We start from the raw sequence: 20,326 nt of genomic DNA, 5'->3' as shown, positions 1-20,326 counted from the left end.
ATAGGTACTTAATTAATTATGAATTTTTTAATAATTTAAACGGGGACGGTATTATGGCGGGGATATGTACATTCTCATACCCATCCCTATGCTCAACTGAAAAAGTCGGGATTTCCCATACTCATACCCATACCCAGTCAATACTGGAATTTCCCGTCAAAACAGAGACGGATTCAGACAATACCCACGAGAACAAGTTTATTTGCCACCTCTAAATACCGTTTGTAAAAAATTAACAATTATAACCAAATTGCATCACTTTTATAAAAAAACAAAACTAAATTTAGACAGAAAAAACTTAAAACCAATTTAATACCTATCGACAAAAAAAATTACCAAAAGAGTAATATATTGTATTTTTTATATTTGTTAACCTAATATTTACATATTTAACAATTCTATACATATCGCACCATATCAGAAAATACTTACTTAATCTCATAAACTGAACACTTCTATCATCATTATAATCAACCGTTACTTTTTTTACTGATTTATGTATCCAAGAGTTTTTTTTTGGTAAATCTCTCCTTTAATTGCACCCGAAACCTAGACGAGCCAACAGTCGACATTCAAAGACAACAATACACCTTAGTGATTTCTTAGCGGATTTTGATAAAAATATATATAACATGATCAATAATCAATCATGTGGTACTTTATACATAGTATTTTTTTTTAATATGAAACAATCATATGTAGGAAATTTCATAATTAATCATAAGACACTTTTCTTTTCTTTTCAATTTAATTTTTTTATTATAAAAAATATAAATAAAATTAATAATAATAAAAATATAATAATTTTTTTTTTTTTTGCATTTTTCACTTGTAAACGTCAAATTAAAAATTATGTTAACCAATAGTTGATTATATTGTGTTTGTAATTCTTTTAATTATAAAATAATAAAAAGTAAATTAAAGATGATATTATAATAAGATATTTTTTCTTCATTACTCACATTTTTTTCTCTTTACCAAAAGAAAATTGATTCATAAACACCGAAAAGTTCTATCAATACTTAATATACACATAGAAAGATAATAAAAATAATAAATTTATAAATTGTATGGTGCGGTAATATGAGATTAAAAAAACACACACACACATATAATAGGTGTTGACAAAAGTGCTCTTAGCAAAAGTACCACTACTTTCTACTGAAAACTGTAGATACCAAAACCCCATTTAATTGTTCTTCGTCTCGTGAGAACAAAGTTTGATGGCGCGCTCAATTTTATGCAGATTAAGATTGATGCTACAAGAGTCAAACAATTAATTTAGCCTAATCATTCAACGTAATAAATGAGAAGATTTTTGCGATTTCAAAATGATGAGTACGAATTTAACCGTTAAATCTTACGTAATTAAGAAATATTAAATTAAGAGAAGATAAATATTCCGAAATAAAAGAGTTACAAATAACCATTTTATTATTTTACTATTCATTATAAGTACGGTCTATGGGTTTTTTTGTAGAAAAAGGAAACTGATAAAAACTATAAGGAGTTAAATATTTTTTTAACTTGAACATGAAGTTAGAATTTGTTATTGTTTTAAATTTAGATAGGTTTTGGTCTTCAAATTTAAAAAATGAAGGATTGTAATCATTTCAATTTAATGATATCAACTTTTTTTTTATGTGTTAAATGATGTTTTATAATGACATTTAAGCTGGAACGTGTCAAATAGATTAAGGAGTTCAAATGCTAACTTGAAGTATTGTTTAACACATAAAAGAGAAAAAGTTGACGTTGTTGGATTAAAATATCTATATCTATTTAATTTTTAAGTTTGGAAACAAAAATTAATCAAAATTTAGAATATGGACTAATTTTAATTTCACATTTAAGTTAAAAGATTAAAAATATCACTAGTGCAGAATTTCCATTTTACCTCGTCTTATATGTCTCGGTTGGCCAGAAACCGAAACATATAATGGCGCGGTGGCATTTTTGCAATTACAGCCAAGTTTTATGCCTCGGTTCACCTAACACCCGAAGCCAAAGAGTGGTATAGGCCTCGGTTCGCCCAAAACCGGTGCCAAAGAGTGCTATAGGCCTTGGTCCAGCAAGACCCGATGCTAAAAAGGGGTATATGGCTTCGGTTGTTAAGGGAACCGAAGCCATAGGGTTTATTTAGGGTTCCAATTTGGTGAACCCCCTTTTTCTTCCCCGCGACTATAAGAGCAAGAAGCCAACGAATCAGCATAGATCTCGAATTGCGGAGCAGGAAGGGCGCAGGGAGAGATTTCAAAGACATCGCGACGAGTTTTCGCGATGCAGCTTCCGAATTCAGCTCTTTGGGTTGGAGAATACGGTTTCGCGTTGGGTAGAAGATCGTGCGACACTGATCTGAGGTTATCCGTTGATGATTCGCGGTTTTCGTTCGAAGCTCCTCGAGCTTCCTTGGGATGGTTCTTTGATTAGGAAAGCATACCCTAGTGTTTCCCCCATGGTTCGTGTTGGTGATAAGGTTTTGGTCGAGGAAGAAGAAGAGGGAGACGTGACTTTGGAGAATGGCGAAGAATGTTGTCCTGGTGGTTCTAGTTGTCTGATAGTGTAATGGGGTATGGTTCCAAGGTTGATGCTTGTGATGTTGCAATTGAGGATGATCAGCAGGGATTGAACAAGTTTCACAGTAGGTTATGGAGTAAGTTGGGGTTATTGCAGAGGAGAAGGGAAGATATGTTGGGAGAAGGTGATTACGGTGGTGGTGATGTGGTTAACAAGCCACTTGCAGAGTCTTGGCACAAAAGAGGGTTTTGTGGCTTTGGTCTCTTTGCAACCGAGGTAGAAAAGAGATATTCTATGGTCTCGGGTGATAACCGGGGCTAAAAGAAGTGCCTTTTGGCCTCACCCCAATATGCTTCGGTTCTAAAACTGAGGCAAAATCACGAAAATAATCGGGACCAAAAGCCCTCACTACACTGTGTATATTTAACTCAAAACATATGAAATAGGTCTAAGTTATTTTTTGTTGAAAGTAAATTAGGTAAACATTGATGATTAAATCAAACTTAAATAATAAGATATTTAAGCTAAACTTTATAATATTTTAATGTATTTTAATACTTTTAGTTGGATATAATTTTTTTGTTACTTAATATTTTTTTCGATATCTTTAATTTTGATAGGGTGTATTAAGTTGGATTTCAAAAGTTCTTTTTTATAAAAATCTTATAGAATTCAATTAAGATTTACAAATATTAAATAAGATTATAAGAAAATTTGAGAGGATAATAAAACCGGGTGAAATTCAATTGAGATTTTAAAACAAAAAAAATAAAAATAAAAATCATTTGATATCCAAAATCATACCATGATCAATGGATTGATTGAAGTTTTTAGTTTTTTATCTTTTTTTTTTATTTTCTGAAAAAAAAAAGTCACCTAAATATTGGAAATTTTTCTACTCCTATTTAACTTTTTTCATACTCGATAGTTATAGGATAAAATGTTAAAGGCAAAGATAAGTCAAATTCTTAGTTTTTTTATATATTTATAAAAATAATTTGTAAGGTTAAATTTATCTTCTTTTGCCTAATCTATATTCAATGTGGGATCGTCAATACACCCTCTTATGTTATAGATTCACTAGTGCAAAACAATGATTTTAGAACAAGATATTAAATCGATTATAGCAAAACCAACTTAATAGAAGACGCGGTGGCAAATTTATAAATATTGTGAAGTATATTAGATCGGTTATGAGGGGAACCAATATAATATAGGCATATTAGATCGATTATGTGGGAAATCGATCTAATATGTCATTTTTAAAATTCAAAATTCAATATCAGGATGACATATTAGATCAGTTCCCCACATAGCTTGTGCTACTTTCAAAGATTCTTGGAATGAGGTAAAAATAAAAAGATTAATCTTTGAAACATGTTGTTATGAAATAATTAGCTAATATACATTGATTCCTTTGAACTACAGGTTTTTAACAATGTTGAACTATTGGGGTCTGAGAAGATTGATAATATACATTGATTCCTTTGAACTGTAGGTTTTTAACAATGTCAAACCATTGAGATATGAGAAGATTGATGAAGTTAGGACTGAATGGGCTAAAAACTTCTTGCAACGTAAAAATTAGTTCATATGTACCTTTTCCCTTTGTTGCATTAGTATTAGTATTGTCTTTATCACTTAGGAAATATTTTTGTAAAATCCATTGTTATTAGATTTGAATTGTTGTACAATTGTGTTCAATTCTGTTTGTCTGGGATTGTAGTGTTTTATTTTGATTGTAACAAGTTTTGGTTAGTTGATATCTTAAAAAAAATAGTCAATATTAGACCGATTATGACCTTAACCGATCTAATATGAGAGATATTAGATCAGCTAAGACCATAATTGATATAATATTGGTCGCCATGATTTCTAAGATACGTGCACATATTAGATCGGTTGTTTCCACAACCGATCTAATACACATTTCAAAAAATGTCTTCTTGGCCTTTCGGGTATAAGGTATAAGATTAGTTTCCCATAACCAATCTAATAACTTAGATATTAGACTGATTTCAATAACCAATCTAATAGATGGAAGACATACTACATCAACCTATATTAGATCAGTTCCGAAACCGATTTAATATACTCTCCAGAACTGATTTAATATGCATTTTTTGCACTAGTGATTGCATATATCTCAAGCCTGAGACTGGACATTTCCGACAACAATAGACTTAACAAATCTCATTTAGTATAAGCTTTGAGACCATCTTAAGACATGAACTTTAGGTCAATCTTACAAAATTGACTTGTAATGTGAGGTTTATCCCTACTATAATTTGAGATTATATCTAATAGATATGAGATCACCAACATTAACATTTTAATTGTTGTAGTTAAGCAGTTAAATAATTTGTTAATGGACAAAAACCAAGAGGTTGGAGGTGAATTAGTTTACTAATAAAATTAATACTTTTAAAATTTTTCCAAATTTTACCGTTTAAATTAAACCCTAAGTTTCTTTAAATTCAACAACATATAAATCAAAAAGATAGGAAAGGAGATTCAACATTTTATTTATATATATATATATATATATATATATATATATATATATATATATATATATTGTTTGGGATCAAAAGATCCTATGTCTAGTTGTTAATCTCTTTAAATAAAGAAATTAACTTAATCACTGTAAAAATCAGAGTACAATAAAATTAAAAGAGTAAGAAAAAGAAAACAACTCTCTTGAAGATAAAGAGATGAATGAATACTTCCTATGAATCACACAGAAAATCTGATTAGGTTTCCTTACAACAACAACAACACTCAATCTAACCGATATTAATGTTGTCCTAATTAATGCTAATTTAAATAAATATAAATACTGAAAATTAATAAAATTAACATTAATCTAACCTACATTAATTTTGTTTATTTTTAATATTTATTTTAGTTATTATTAACCAAGCGAACATTAATCTATCACTAACATTATCTATCACTAACATAAATATTATTTTCTTACTAAAAAATAGTTAGCATCACCTTTAGAGTTGTTTAACCAATTTTATTAGCATCCAACAGTAAACAAACTCTGTTAACATCGACAAAACTAACACTAACACAAATATTTATTTATTAAAAAATTTAAAATAATTAAAGTTAGCTTAGAAATTAGGTAATTCTATAGGCAACTAAATCATTTAAATATTATTTCATACCTTTTATATGTTTAATTTAAAACTTAACTTTTTTATTAACACTACAATAAAATTTCTAAATCATAACTAAATTCAGTAATAAAAAATAATTAATCATTATAATAACTAATTTAAATATTAATTGATAAACTAAAAATAAATAATAGTTAAAATAGTTCCTAAATTAATTTATAAATTAGTCACTATAATATATTGATCACTAATATTAGTTACCAAAATTACATATATTTTTTCAAGTACATGTGTTTTTCAAATTATTATAAATCTATCAAATCTTTCCATACATTATAATTTTATAATTTACAAAATTCTAATAACAGATGTCTGTTAAAATAATTTTGAAAAAATTATTACGTACAAATCTGCTAAAATTTACATATAAAAAATTCTTTAGAAATCTTAACTGAATATACAGCCCTAAAATAACATTACACGATTTTTTCTATTCATTTCTCACCTAATAGGAAGTAAGAAAAGTCTAAAGAGAACATAGAAAGTTAAGAAGTTTTGAGATAAATAATTCTATACAAGTTAGAAAGAAGGTCGTAAATGATAGAAAAAAAAAAAAAAAGAGCCTTAGTTGATATATTTGATTATGCAACTACAATCCCATCTTTACAAATCTTTTACTTTCAATAAATAAAATTTCTTACACATAAAAACATACACTTCATATTTGACCATATAAATTGAATGGGCAAACCTATATAATTCTAATTTAATTTCACCATTTATACATAGTCTATAGAAGACTACAAATAACATGTTCTCTTAACACATTCTAGTTCATTTTTTATTAAGTTTATTAAAAAAAATACTTAATTTCATGATAATTTTTTTTTTTATTCTGGATAAATCTCAATTAATGAGGGTAAAATGTTATATATTGTATTGATAGTAGTACAAATAAAGACATATATTAAGTGTGTTAGAAGAAGTGAACATTGGTAAAGTATTGGTTGAAATGGAAAAATTGGAAAATGGCATTCCTAATGATAGACAAGACCTAAATCACAACTCTTTTAGTTGCAATGTTTTTCTCAATGAAAGGTGTAATGGGTCCATAAAATCCTTGACTCCTACTCTAGTGCTTTAATTCTGAGACATACATGTGGCCTGCAAAGAAAGAGATTTCTCATCTTCTTCTTTTTGTTACAATGCCTCATTTCCAATTTCAAACTTTCTTAGGAAAAAATGGGGTTAGGGTTTTTTAATTGGCTTTAGTGCATATAACGTGAGATGATGAAACTAATGATTATAATCTTTTTATATGTTGTGGCTCGTGGCTCATATGTTAGTTACAATCACCACCACAAATCTTGCTTAAATTGTAGAAGTCAAACACCAAATTTTTTTTGTGTAATTAGAATATATGTGATTGGTGGAGATTTTTATTTATTTTTCAATAATTATGGATTATTTTATAGTTCAAATTTTAAAATGTAATAATTAAATTAAAAGAAATTTTAAAGTTTTTAATTAGGTAACAACAGTGCAACAGTGTTCATGGTAATACTTGTGGAAACTGGAAACATGTGCATCTACCTAAACAATAAGAATTTTTGTCATAATTATTTAAAAAATAAATAAGTTTTATAATTTGATTATAGGTATTTTTTTTTATCTTAGGTAGTTAATTAAATTTCAAAAAAAAAATTTAAAAATTATAATAATAAAATGATTTATATTGATAAAGATAAAATTAATAATAAAATGTGTACATTAAAAACAATTATAAAATAGCTAAAAAAACTACTTTTCATTCTTTGTATCAAATTTTAATTATTATTTTATAATACTATTTTAAATATTAAATCAAAATAAGTTCATTTTCTTTTTTGCAAAATTCAAAGTAAATATTTTTTTTACCACTCCATTTTATTAGGATCACAACTACTAATAAGGTATTAAACAATAAACAATTTACGGATACATATATTCAGTGGCGAAACTTGGACAAAAAATGTAGGGGAGCCAAATAGATTTGTTATATATAATTTTTTTTAAGAAAAAAAGCTCTTCATCTTTTCTCTTCATTTCCTCTGCTTAAAATAAGCACACATACTAGTAGAATTCAAAAAAAATATTACTATCATTCACTATTATATCATGCTATTATTTCATGATACCAAACCATGAACACCATTTTAGATAAGCCCTTTGTACCTTATCAATTTGATTTTGTGGTATTGTCAAATTTGAGGCCGTTTTTCTTGTGTTGTAATGAATTTTTAAATTTAGTATATTATAACTCTAAGAATTTTAGATATTTATTTTTTATTTTCTTGAATTCTTGGTTCTCATGAAATTTCTCAAGTTTAGTTAACGTAAATGCATTTTTTTTATCTTTATCACAAACCTACCTCTTTAAAAAAAGAATCAATTTTTTTATTTTTTATCATAATCTTTCTAATATAAATTTATCATCTCTCGCCTATCTGAAAAAAATAAAATTTATATTCACAAATCACAACGATCACAATACAAAACATAATAAAGCTCATACCACTTTAATTAAATAAACAACACCGTATGAGTTCAAAACTTTTTTAAAAAAATTACCATAGGCAGCAAAAAAATACAAAATCCCTGAATTTCACAATTAAGGATTATAATAATATGGGGAAAATTATAATTAGGGTTCATACAAATTTCATAAAAGAATCCCAAAAATCATAATTAGGGTTTTATTAATTTGGGATAAACATTCTAAAAAGAATCATAAATTTAGCATACATAAATCATAATAAAATACTAACCTTGATCTGAGAGATCATGCAATAATGTATACTTCAATCTCAATTTATGTGTTTTCCAACCTCTATTTCTCAATCTATCTCTTTGTATTTATTTCTCTTCACACACTTTCATCATAATTTACATGGTGGAAAAATCTTATAGCGAGAAAAAACAAATTTAATATCTTTTATAAATCAATGTCTCCATTAATTTTTTTTATTTTATCTTTTATTATAATTTCATAATATAAACTTAATATAAATAATATATAAATATAATTTAAAAAATATATAAATATATATAAAAAAAATTCAAAAAAAAAAATTTGGGGGAGCCACGGCTCCCCCCCGGTCACCACATAGGTCCGCCACTGCATATATTATATATTTACGATCCTCCACGAAAATAAAGAAAATTAGTCTTTAATAAAATGTCCTTCATAAAAGAAATAAGAGGAGTATACAAAATACAATATATATATATATAAGAAATCTCATTATTGGCATCCTTCTCATTTCCACCATTCTTTATTATAAATAGGTTCATGCTGGATATCAATGTCATTACATGAAGATTATATATATAAAAAAAACAGAAAAAGAAAAAAAAAACATGAAGAACTACACCAAATCCATGATAAAATTACATCACACATGTAAACAAAAGATACATAATGTGAATAAAGTAAAACATGGATGATTAATAATAAGTCTATGATTTCCTCTATGAAAATCATTCCATACTTTGAACTCCATATACCTGAAAAAGGCAAAATCCTCATCATTGAAAAGGCCTTTAAAACTAATTTTTTAGAAGTCCTTGCTTTGGATGATTTAGTATTAACTTTCTTTTGTCTATTCCTACTAGATTTCCTTGTAGTTTGAACTAGCACATCATCATCATCATCATCATCATCTTCAGTATTAGAATCTTCGCTCTTATCAAGCATGTTAGCTCATTTAAAAGTCAAATTCAATTCTTGCACAAAGTGAGCTTCCTTAGACATAGAAGAATTAGAAACTGCCTTAGTATTAATGTGGTGAATCTAGTTATTGTAAAATGTGGAAACTATTGACAATAAGAGTGACATCCTCCAAAGAAGGCATATAAGCCAAGGAATCAGACTCTACTAACACACCACTATTAGTAGCACCTATATTCTTTACAAAAAATATCTATGCACAACATTAATATTATCATGATTAACCACTATTGGCTCAGGCTATGACTGAACAGTAGGTTACCACAACATGTTGCATCATAAAAGGCAAGCTCCACCACAGGCTCTAACACGGGATTCACCACAGGTTCCACCATAGCCTCCACTACAAGTTCCACCATAGACTCCACCATAGGCTTAGCTAGAGAGCCCTTAGTTCCATCATGTGCACCGACCACCTTAGGATGATAATGGTGTTGTACTTTTGTGCCAACTATTTTCTACCCTTGTTATCGTCTACAATTAGATAGATTTTAACCAATCATTTTCAATTTGAAAAATATAGAGGCAATTTCCCATACACATTAATAATAAAAGCAATTTTTGGCCTTTCCACCAAAATTTAATTAAGCAAATCAAATAGCAAATTAACACCAACAAAAACATGTGCAAAGAAACCTCAAGACTTATCCTTGGTATAATCATCTAAAGATAAAGGTGTGCCCATGCCATGTGTTATTGAGAAAATCACTTTCGACTACAGATACTTTCTTCCAACTCACTACAAGCTTCGCACAAAGGTCCAAGTGTGTAAGTGGTTTATTCTCTTTTGTTAACAAGATACGCCTATGCAAATGACTTTTGCACTCCTTCAGACCAACAAGATAAACTTCTTTAGCAATTTGAAAAAAGATCATATCTCCCTTTATACAAGGAGAAGGTAATTGAAACAAAGGAATATCACACACATTATTAAGGATCTGGGCAAATGTAAGTTGCCTACACATTTGAAGAAGATTTAGTGGAAAATGGATTTTCCTTTTCCTAATCCTATAAGCAACTTTAAGGCATTTGAAAGGTCGAAGAAGAAGTCATACCTATTGATAATGTTAATTTTTACCATTATCCAAGCTATATTTCATTAGCAAAATCATCTCTTCCAAAGCTTTTAACCTACTTAATCCTCAATTTTACCTTACTTTTGTAAATAAATACATTGTGGGTTACATTGATCTAATTATACCACTAATCCCCATTTTTGTGTCTTTTTTTGTAGATGGGAAGCTTTGTTCCAAAAATCCAGACTAATGAGTGACCCGGAATAGCAAAGAGAGAAGAAAATTGTCAACAGGAAGCGCCTGGCGACGCGAAGCCAGCGCCAGGCGGAACAGACCGCCAGCCACGCGCCAGCCAAGCGCCAGACAGGCGCTACTGTCAGTCCCGCCTGGCGGCACTTAGTCACCGCCGGGCGGTAGCGTGAATATTTGCCCCCTGTTTGGTGGCTTGCGCCTGGCGGTGAGACCCTTCCGCCAGGCGCCCTTTTTCGCTGATGTGTCAAGTGACCCCTTTTTCTTCTGTTTTCGCGGAGGGAAACTGATCTTGGACATTTTGGAGCTCGAGCAACGCGATTTGGAGAGCTTGGAGGAGTGCTAGGGCTTGTGGGAACAGCTCCATCTTCCTCTTTGTATCTCTTTCTCTTCCATTTTCCATTTTGTAAGCTTGAGCTCTCCATGACAATGGAGAGCTAAACCCATTTTTGTTGGGGTTAGATGTAGCCACTGAACTTTCATGTATTTTCGAATGGTTTGAATATATATATGCTTCTTCCATTGATTTCTAGTATCTTTGTTTATGCATTTAAAGCTTGCTTTGTTTTACCCATTCATTGCATGATATTTGGGTCATTAGGTATTGGAAAATATCTCTTGAAACCTTGAATTGGAACAAGATACCTAATGGAACTTGTATCTAGGAATGGAACTTGACCCATTAGTTGTCTTAAACCCTAATTTGTAAAGCGGGTTTGTTTATTTAGGGATTCAAGGAATTGACTCTAAATAAGGAAACCTAGGCTCATTCAACTAAGGGATTAGAGTTTGAGTAAACTTGTGGGTTGACATTAGTAATTAATGGAGAAGAGTTTTATTGCTTAATATACATGAGAGTGAAGTAGGTGAAGTCTAACTCCAACAATATCAATCCATTGCATTTCTAGTCTTTACCATTTCCTAGAGCCTTCAAATATCCAAGTTCAATTTTAATTATTTAGGCAAAATTTAATTTCATACAAAAACCCCAAATTATGAATTTATTCATTAGTTTAAATTAGTCACTAATTACGCAAATATTTAGTATACACGAGTCTCTTGGGAAACGATATCCCGGTCTTACAGGTTACTACTTGCGCGACTTGGTACACTTGCCAAAGTCTTAACAAGTTTTTGGCGCCGTTGCCGGGGACCCGTGTCTAATACTAGACTTTTGTGTGATTTCTGACTTATTTAGACTTAAATTCTTTTGTGCATATTTACTGTTTTTGTTCACTTTTATACGCACATTAATTTTGGGCTAACTTGTAGTTCGAGCTTGCTTTTGTTGTTGCTCTATAGTTTATGCAGGGTAGGATCCGTACAAGGAGGACTGCATCTTCAGAACCACTCCTTGTTGATCCTGAGATAGAGAAAACTGCCCGCAGAAACAATAGTGCCACAAGGAGAAGACGAGCTCAAGCACAACAAGTTGCCCATCACTCTTCTGCTTCAGACACTCTTTCATCTACTTCTCAGAATCCTGATCCTTTTCCAGAAGAAGAAATGGCAGACAATCCTCATGGTGATGGTAGAGGTCGTGAAAGACGCACTTTGGAAGATTATGCAGCGTTCACAGGCCATATCAACTTCAACAGTATTGCTAACTTGTAGTTAGCAATACTGTTTTTGTGCATATTTACTGTTTTTGTTCACTTTTATACGCACATTAATTTTGGGCTAACTTGTAGTTCGAGCTTGCTTTTGTTGTTGCTCTATAGTTTATGCAGGGTAGGATCCGTACAAGGAGGACTGCATCTTCAGAACCACTCCTTGTTGATCCTGAGATAGAGAAAACTGCCCGCAGAAACAATAGTGCCACAAGGAGAAGACGAGCTCAAGCACAACAAGTTGCCCATCACTCTTCTGCTTCAAACACTCTTTCATCTACTTCTCAGAATCCTGATCCTTTTCCAGAAGAAGAAATGGCAGACAATCCTCATGGTGATGGTAGAGGTCGTGAAAGACGCACTTTGGAAGATTATGCAGCGTTCACAGGCCATATCAACTTCAACAGTATTGCTAGGCCAACTGTCAATGCCACCAACATGGAGATGAAGCCAGCTCTTATTCATCTGGTGCAGAGTAATCAGTTCAATGGCCTGTCTCATGAGAATCCCTACACTCATCTGGCCACATTCTTGGAGATATGCAATACTGTGAAGATCCATCAAGTTCCTGATGAAGCCATACGCCTGAGTCTCTTCCCCGTTCTCACTAGCAGGACCTGCAAAAGCTTGGTTGAATTCCTTTCCTGAAAATAGCCTCACTAACTGGGATGATGTGGTTGCAAAGTTCTTGAGCAAATATTTTCCCCAGTCCAAGGTTAATAAGGGAAAGCAGGAAATCTCGGCATTTCAACAAGATATGGATGAGTCCTTGGGCCAAGCATGGGATAGATTCAAGGGACTGCTGAGGAAGACTCCCATTCATGGGTTTGATCAACCTACACAGCTCACTCTTTTCTTGGCAGGACTTAAATCCCAGTCAAAGCTGATGTTAGATACCTCTGCCGGTGGGAGTATCAAGTGGAAGACACCAGAGGAAGCATATGAGTTAATAGAGAATATGACCGCCAATGATAATGAAGCTTACACTGAGAGAGCCCATTCTCAAAAGAAGGGTATTCTAGAGCTTCAATCTCAAGATGCTCTATTGACTCAAAACAAGATTATGACTCAGCAGCTGGAGACCCTCATGAAGAAACTGTCACAACTTCCTCAAGAGCTTCAAAATGCCTCTGTAGCTCAACTCCAACAAGTGCAAAGTTGTGAGTTATGTGGAGGGAACCATACTAATGGGCAATGTGCTATGCTAAGCACATCTCAAGAGGAAGTTAGTTATATGGGCAATCAAGGCCGACCAGGGAACTATAACCAAGGATGGAGACCTCATCAAAGCATGGGCCAAGCTGGACCTTCCAATAGGCCCCCACATCAACAAACTTACCAACATCCTTCTTTGTCTGATAGAACATCCAAGCTTGAAGACATGATGCAGCAATTCATGCAAATGTCAATTCAGAATCAGAAGAACACCGATGCTTCAATTAAAAACTTGGAGGTGCAAGTGGGGCAATTGGCCAAGCAAGTGGCGAATCAACAAAGTAGTTCATTTTCCGCCGAAGCCAATCCCAAAGAGCAATGCAAAGCGGTGGTCACAAGAAGTGGTAAAGAAGTGGGGTTGAATGCTAAAGGAAGTGATGAAGCTAAAGCCAAGCCCAATGATAAAGGAGAAGAAAAAGATGAGGAAGAGATAGATGAGGAAATTGTTGTAGAAGAGGAAGAGAATAAAATTGAAAATAGAGAAAATGAGAAAAAGAAGGAAGTGGCATTAAAACCACCACCAGTGAAAATTCTCCCATATCCTCTCAAGCCTTCAAAGAAAGACAAAGAAAGGCAATTTGCAAGGTTTCTGGACATTTTCAAGAGGCTTCAAATCAATATTCCCTTCTCAGAAGCCTTGGAGCAAATGCCAACCTATGCAAAGTTTATGAAGGAAATCCTCACAAAGAAGAGAAGATTTATTGAAGAGGAAACCATAGAACTAGAGGCTGGATGCAGTGCTATCATTCAGAAGATGTTGCCTCCAAAGTTTAAGGATCCTGGCAGCTTTACACTTCCAGTCACAATTGGGAGCCTAGCTGTGGGGAAGGCCTTACTTGATTTGGGTGCTAGCATCAACTTGATGCCTCTTTCTATGCTTAAGAAGATTGGGGAGTTAGAAATCAAGCCCACTCGAATGACATTGCAACTGGCGGATAGGTCAATCAAATACCCTCACGGAGTAGTGGATGATGTGCTAGTTAAAGTTGACAAGTTCTTATTCCCAGTGGACTTTGTTATAATGGAGATGGAGGAGGATGTTGAAGTTCCTCTCATATTGGGGAGGCCATTTATGAAGACCGCAAGAGTGCTAATTGATGTTGATGATGGCAAACTCACAGTGAGAGTTCAAGATGAAGAAGTGAACTTCAATGTCTTTGAAGCCATGGCTCACCCAAAAGATATTGGAGGATGCTTCAGAGTTGATATGCTTGATGAAGTGCTCATGAGCTCCAAAAAAGATTTACACGCCTCATCCCCTCTAGAGAAAGCTCTAATTGATGCATTTGAGACTCTCAATGATGAGGAGGAGAAAGAGATTGATGAGTGCTTAGCCAATCTTGATGCCTTGAAGGAAATCCCTCCTCATGAGGCGAAGATGGAAGATTTGAAGGGTGAGAATGAAGTCACAGAGCCAAAAGTGGAGTTGAAGATGTTGCCCCAACATTTGAAGTATGTGTTTCTTGAAGGGGGTAGCAACAAACCTGTGATTATCAGTAGCTCCTTGTCACCCTCAGAAGAAGAAAAGTTGATTGAGGTGTTAAAAGTCAACTCAGGAGCCATTGGTTGGTCCATATCTGATCTGAAGGGAATCAGTCCCTCCTACTGTATGCATAGAATCTTCATGGAGGAGGATTTCAAGCCAGTGGCACAACCTCAGAGAAGGTTGAATCCTGTGATGAAAGAGGAGGTGAGAAAGGAGGTATTGAAACTCCTAGATGCTGGGATTATCTACCCAATCTCTAATAGTGCATGGGTAAGTCCAGTGCAAGTGGTTCCCAAGAAGGGCGGCATGACAGTGGTTCGTAATGACAAGAATGAGTTGATACCCACACGAACCATGACCGGCTGGAGGATGTGCATAGACTACAGGAAGCTTAACAAGGCCACAAGGAAGGATCACTTCCCCCTTCCTTTCATGGATCAAATGTTAGAGAGACTGGCGGGTCAAGCTTTCTATTGCTTTTTGGATGGCTATTCTGGTTATAACCAGATTGTGGTGGACCCTAAAGACCAAGAGAAGACCGCCTTCACTTGCCCTTTTGGTATCTATGCCTACAGAAAGATGTCATTTGGGCTTTGTAATGCACCAGCCACGTTTCAACGATGCATGTTGGCTATTTTCTCCGACCTTGTGGAGAAGTGCATAGAGGTCTTCATGGATGACTTCTCGGTGTTTGGAAGTTCATTCGATCTTTGCTTGGCAAATCTGGAAGTTGTGCTCAAGAGATGTGTTGAAACCAATCTCATTCTCAATTGGGAGAAATGCCATTTCATGGTGACTGAAGGGATTGTCTTGGGCCACAAAATATCTTCCAAGGGCATTGAAGTGGACAAAGCAAAGGTGGATGTCATTGAGAAACTCCCACCACCAACAAATGTGAAGGGAATCCGGAGCTTTCTTGGACATGCGGGTTTCTACCGACGCTTCATCAAGGATTTCTCCAAGATAGCCAAGCCATTGAGCAACTTGCTCAATAAGGATATTTCCTTTAATTTTGATGCTGAATGTTTAAATGCTTTCAATCTTTTGAAAACCAGCCTAGTCTCCGCACCCATAATCATTGCACCTAATTGGGAACTTGATTTTGAACTTATGTGTGATGCAAGTGATTATGCGGTTGGGGCGGTTTTGGGGCAAAGAAAGAATACAATTTTTCATTCCATACACTATGCTAGTAAAGTCCTTAATGAACATCAAGTGAATTATGCAACTACTGAAAAGGAGTTACTAGCAATAGTGTATGCCTTGGAAAAATTTCGTTCTTATCTCATTGGTTCTAAAGTAGTGGTTTACACTGATCATGCTGCAATCAAATACTTGCTTACTAAACGTGATTCTAAACCTAGACTCATTAGGTGGATTTTGTTGTTGCAGGAATTTGATCTTGAGATTAAAGATAAGAAGGGTTGTGAAAATCAAGTGGCAGACCATCTGTCAAGACTGGTGAATGAAGAGGTGACCACACTGGAGCAGGAAGTGTTAGAAGAATTCCCTGATGAAAAGCTGCTCCTAGTATCTAATAGACCTTGGTTTGCAGAAATGGCAAACTTTAAGGCTGCTCAAGTTGTTCCTGAGGATATGAGTTGGCATCAGCAACAGAAGTTGTTCAGGGAAGCAAAATACTATGTGTGGGATGATCCTCATCTTTTCAAGATTGGGGCAGACAATCTGTTGAGGAGATGTGTGTCTGAAGAGGAGGCAAGAGATATTTTGTGGCACTGCCACAATTCACCCTATGGAGGACACTACAGTGGAGAAAGAACAGCTGCAAAGGTTCTACAATCTGGGTTCTATTGGCCGAGCATTTTCAAGGATTCTCATGCACACGTGAAACACTGTGACAAGTGCCAAAGAACAGGGAGTATCTCCAGAAGGAATGAAATGCCTTTGCAGAACATACTCGAGGTTGAAGTGTTCGATTGCTGGGGTATTGATTTCATTGGCCCCTTGCCTTCCTCATTCTCTAAGGAGTATATTTTGTTGGCTGTGGACTATGTCAGCAAATGGGTGGAAGCTGTTGCCACGCCCACAAATGATGCTAAGACAGTCATCAAGTTTCTCAAGAAGAACATATTCTCCAGATTTGGTGTCCCAAGAGTCTTGATAAGTGATGGAGGTTCTCACTTTTGCAACGCTCAACTGAAGAAAGTCTTGGAGCATTACAATGTCAGACACAGAGTTGCCTCTCCCTACCATCCTCAGTCAAATGGACAAGCAGAGGTGTCAAATAGAGAAATCAAGAGGATCCTTGAGAAGACAACTTCTTCCTCAAGAAAGGATTGGTCTATTAAGTTAGACGATGCTCTGTGGGCCTATAGGACTGCATTCAAGACTCCAATTGGGTTGACTCCATTCCAATTGGTATATGGGAAGGCTTGTCATCTACCGGTGGAGTTGGAGCACAAAGCCTATTGGGACATGAAGTTCTTGAATTTTGATCCATCCTTGTCAGGGGAGAAGAGGAAGCTACAACTCCATGAGTTGGGAGAGATGCGACTCAATGCCTATGAGTCCTCCAAGAGCTATAAAGAGAAAGTGAAGGCCTACCATGATAGGAAGTTGGTAAAAAGGGATTTCAAACCCGGTCAACAAGTGCTTCTGTTCAACTCAAGATTCAAATTATTCCCAGGGAAGTTGAAATCCAAGTGGTCAGGCCCATTTACCATCAAAGAGGTGAAAGCTTATGGGGCAATTGAAATTGAAGACCCTTCCTCACAAAGGAGTTGGGTAGTGAATGGCCAAAGGCTTAAGCCTTATTTGGGTGGTGAAGTTTTGAGGATGACCACCGTCATGCACCTCAGTGAAGCCTAGAGTCCTTACCCGTCAGGCTCGTGACGTTAAACAAGCGCTTCCTGGGAGGCAACCCAGTGCTCTAAACTCATTTTAGCTTTTAATTTTCATTTTTAATTCAGTATGATGTTTGTATGCATGTGTGAATTGTGTTAGTATGATTGTTTTGTTGTTGAGATATTGAACTTTGTGTTAAATTTGCATTTGTGAACTTGTGGTAGCTTAACTTGGAGTGTTGTCATGCATAGTTAATTATAGGATGGGATAGCATGTGCTTGTTGTTGCATTTTGAATTGAGTTTAGCCTTTGTGCATCATAGTATGTGGTAGTTTAAAATTGATTGTTTGTGAGAGTAGTAGTAGCATAGCTTGTGTAGTGAATTTGTGTTTTAAGTTGAGTGTGCATGTGCTTATGTGAATTGAATGTTTTGCTTGAGTGTGAATGCTTAATTTAAAGTTGGAAAAGCTTGAAATAGATGATTGCAAGAGTGAAACGTTGGGTGGAGTACAATAGAGTCAAAACCAACCCTACCAATAGCCAAAAACACAAAAATCTCCACCACTGCAGTAGTCGCCTGGCGCTACATTCCCTCCCGCCAGGCGATATATGTGAAATTGGCCACTGGAAGCACTGCAGAAGCAAGCCGCCTGGCGGCTCCCTAGCACCCGCCTGGCGCCACACCAGAAAAACAGCCCCAGGGTGATTTTACTGGTATACCGCCTGGCGGCTCATGACCTACCGCCAGGCGGTACTGGTGCGCGAGCTGAATGGGCTTTTTAAATGTGTTTTCGAGTTGGCCCAAACCCTTACCCTTATTACTCCCGCCTGGCGCCTTACTCTCATTCCTCACCACTCTCAAAACCTAACTCTCAATCTCACTCTCTAATTCCCAATCTCTCTCAAACTCAAACCCTAATCCCAAATTTGAACCCATTCTCGTGCCTTCATCACTCCCATTCTCGTGTCACTCACTCACAGTTCACTCTCGCCAGGCGAAACGCTGCTCCAACCCCTTCCACGCACAAACCCACTCTCACGGACTCTCCAATCTCACCTCTTGCAACATTCACTCGTGCAATCCACTCAAGTAACTTCCTTGTGTTGTTTTTCTCATCGTCTCTAGAGTTTTTGATGCTCGTTTTTTGTTTAAAAATCCTAATTCATTAGTTTATGGTTTTACTTTGCTTTGATACTTTGTTTCTGTTGCTTGTTGTGGGTATAAACTCGTGTCTGCTGTTCTGGGCTGCCACTGTAGTTATTTTTTCTTTTCTTTTTGCTGTTCTGTGCTCGCTGACCATAATACTTTGCTGCCCTGTTGTGTACCGCCTGGCGGTGGCCATTTTGGCCTGTTTTACCGCTAGGCGGTGGCGCCCAGCAGTGCCCACTGCTGCAAGCTGGCGCCTGGCGGCCGTTTTGGAGGGGCCAGGCGGTGGCCCCTGTTTTTGCTCTCTTTTTCCCATTTTCATTCAATTGCTTTTTAGTTTGTCAAACTTTAGAGCTGCAATAGTTTTTGGCATCTGAATTAATCTATGTTTTGTTGTCTAGTTTAGTCTTTAGATGCACTTAACTCTCTTTTTGATTGAATCTCTCACTCCAATGCTAACTTTAAATTGCCTCTTTGTACCAATGTTTATTTTGCAGATGGCATCCTCCTCAAATCCCAAAAGAATGAAGACCTCCGTGGGGAACCCTTCGAAAGGGCAAAAGCGAAAGGAGAGAATTTACTCTCATCACTTTCTCACAAAGGATAATGAGGACCGCTTCCAAGTGGTCATGCAACGAAAGTTGGTGGCAGAAAGGAAAGTGATTCTTAAGCCCGGGGAGGTCAACGAATTTCAGCTGGAGTTGATCAGGCGTGGCTGGGAAAGGCTGGGTAGCTATCCTAGCACTTTTAGTGTAACCTTGGTGAAGAAATTCTATGCTAACGCCAAGGTTACCACCTCAGCAGCCCCCACTTTTCTCAGTTATGTGCGGGGGAAAAGGGTGCCCTTTGATGCTGACACGATCAACGAGTTCTTGGGCACCCAGCTGGCTGATGATGTGGAGTGCCAGTTTTCAGTGTTGGATGATGAGGGCGTGGCGCCTGGAGAGCTGCTCCAAGCACTCTGCTTGGCGGGTGAAGGATTTCACAGGGGTACGATTCAGAGAGGTTCCCTTCACCCCTTGGCCCGCTTCTGGTCAGCATTTGTGCACGCCAACATCTCCCCGTGCTCCCATGTGTCTGATCTTACGGAGGGACGCGCCACCATTCTATACACCATCCTGACAGGTCGGGTGATGGATGTAGGGCAATTCATTGCCAATGAGATCCACCGGTGTGCCAACGCCCCTGGCAAGGCCGCTCTTGGCCATCCCTCTCTCATCACCCATCTTTGCAGCCTGGCAGGGGTGGATATTTCTGTACCCCCGTTGGAGAAAGCAACGCAGGACCTGGACTTTTCATATTTTCAGAGGTTCTGCTTAGTTGCTCCCAGACCCAGGAGGCGCCATCAGCCACAGCCAGAAGCTGAGCCAGAGCCCGAGCCCGA

At 35.6% G+C, this 20,326-nt stretch overlaps 1 protein-coding gene across 1 annotated transcript; it reads left to right on the top strand.

Moving 5' to 3' along the window:
* The first annotated feature begins 13,842 nt into the window (after positions 1–13,842).
* On the top strand, positions 13,843–17,819 carry LOC146888406 (uncharacterized). The gene is made up of 2 exons (XM_085670090.1): positions 13,843–14,774; positions 17,340–17,819. Exons 1-2 carry the CDS (start codon positions 14,151–14,153, stop codon positions 17,817–17,819), a joined length of 1,104 nt encoding a protein of 367 aa, XP_085526216.1. The 5' UTR covers positions 13,843–14,150.
* Positions 17,820–20,326: the final 2,507 nt, after the last annotated feature.

Source organism: Vigna unguiculata, chromosome 2 (assembly GCF_037176805.1).
Source record: "Vigna unguiculata cultivar grain cowpea cultivar isolate G323 ecotype 2 chromosome 2, ASM3717680v1, whole genome shotgun sequence".
NCBI lineage: Eukaryota > Viridiplantae > Streptophyta > Magnoliopsida > Fabales > Fabaceae > Vigna > Vigna unguiculata.
This window is presented reverse-complemented; position numbering and strand designations above follow the sequence as displayed.

Coding starts and splice junctions, on each gene's coding strand:
- LOC146888406 (XM_085670090.1), top strand. CDS start 14,151: ATGCCAACCTATGCAAAGTTTATGAAGGAAATCCTCACAAAGAAGAGA. Junction 14,775..17,339: donor CCTCATCCCCTCTAGAGAAA/GCTCTAATTGAT, acceptor ACTGCATTCAAG/ACTCCAATTGGGTTGACTCC.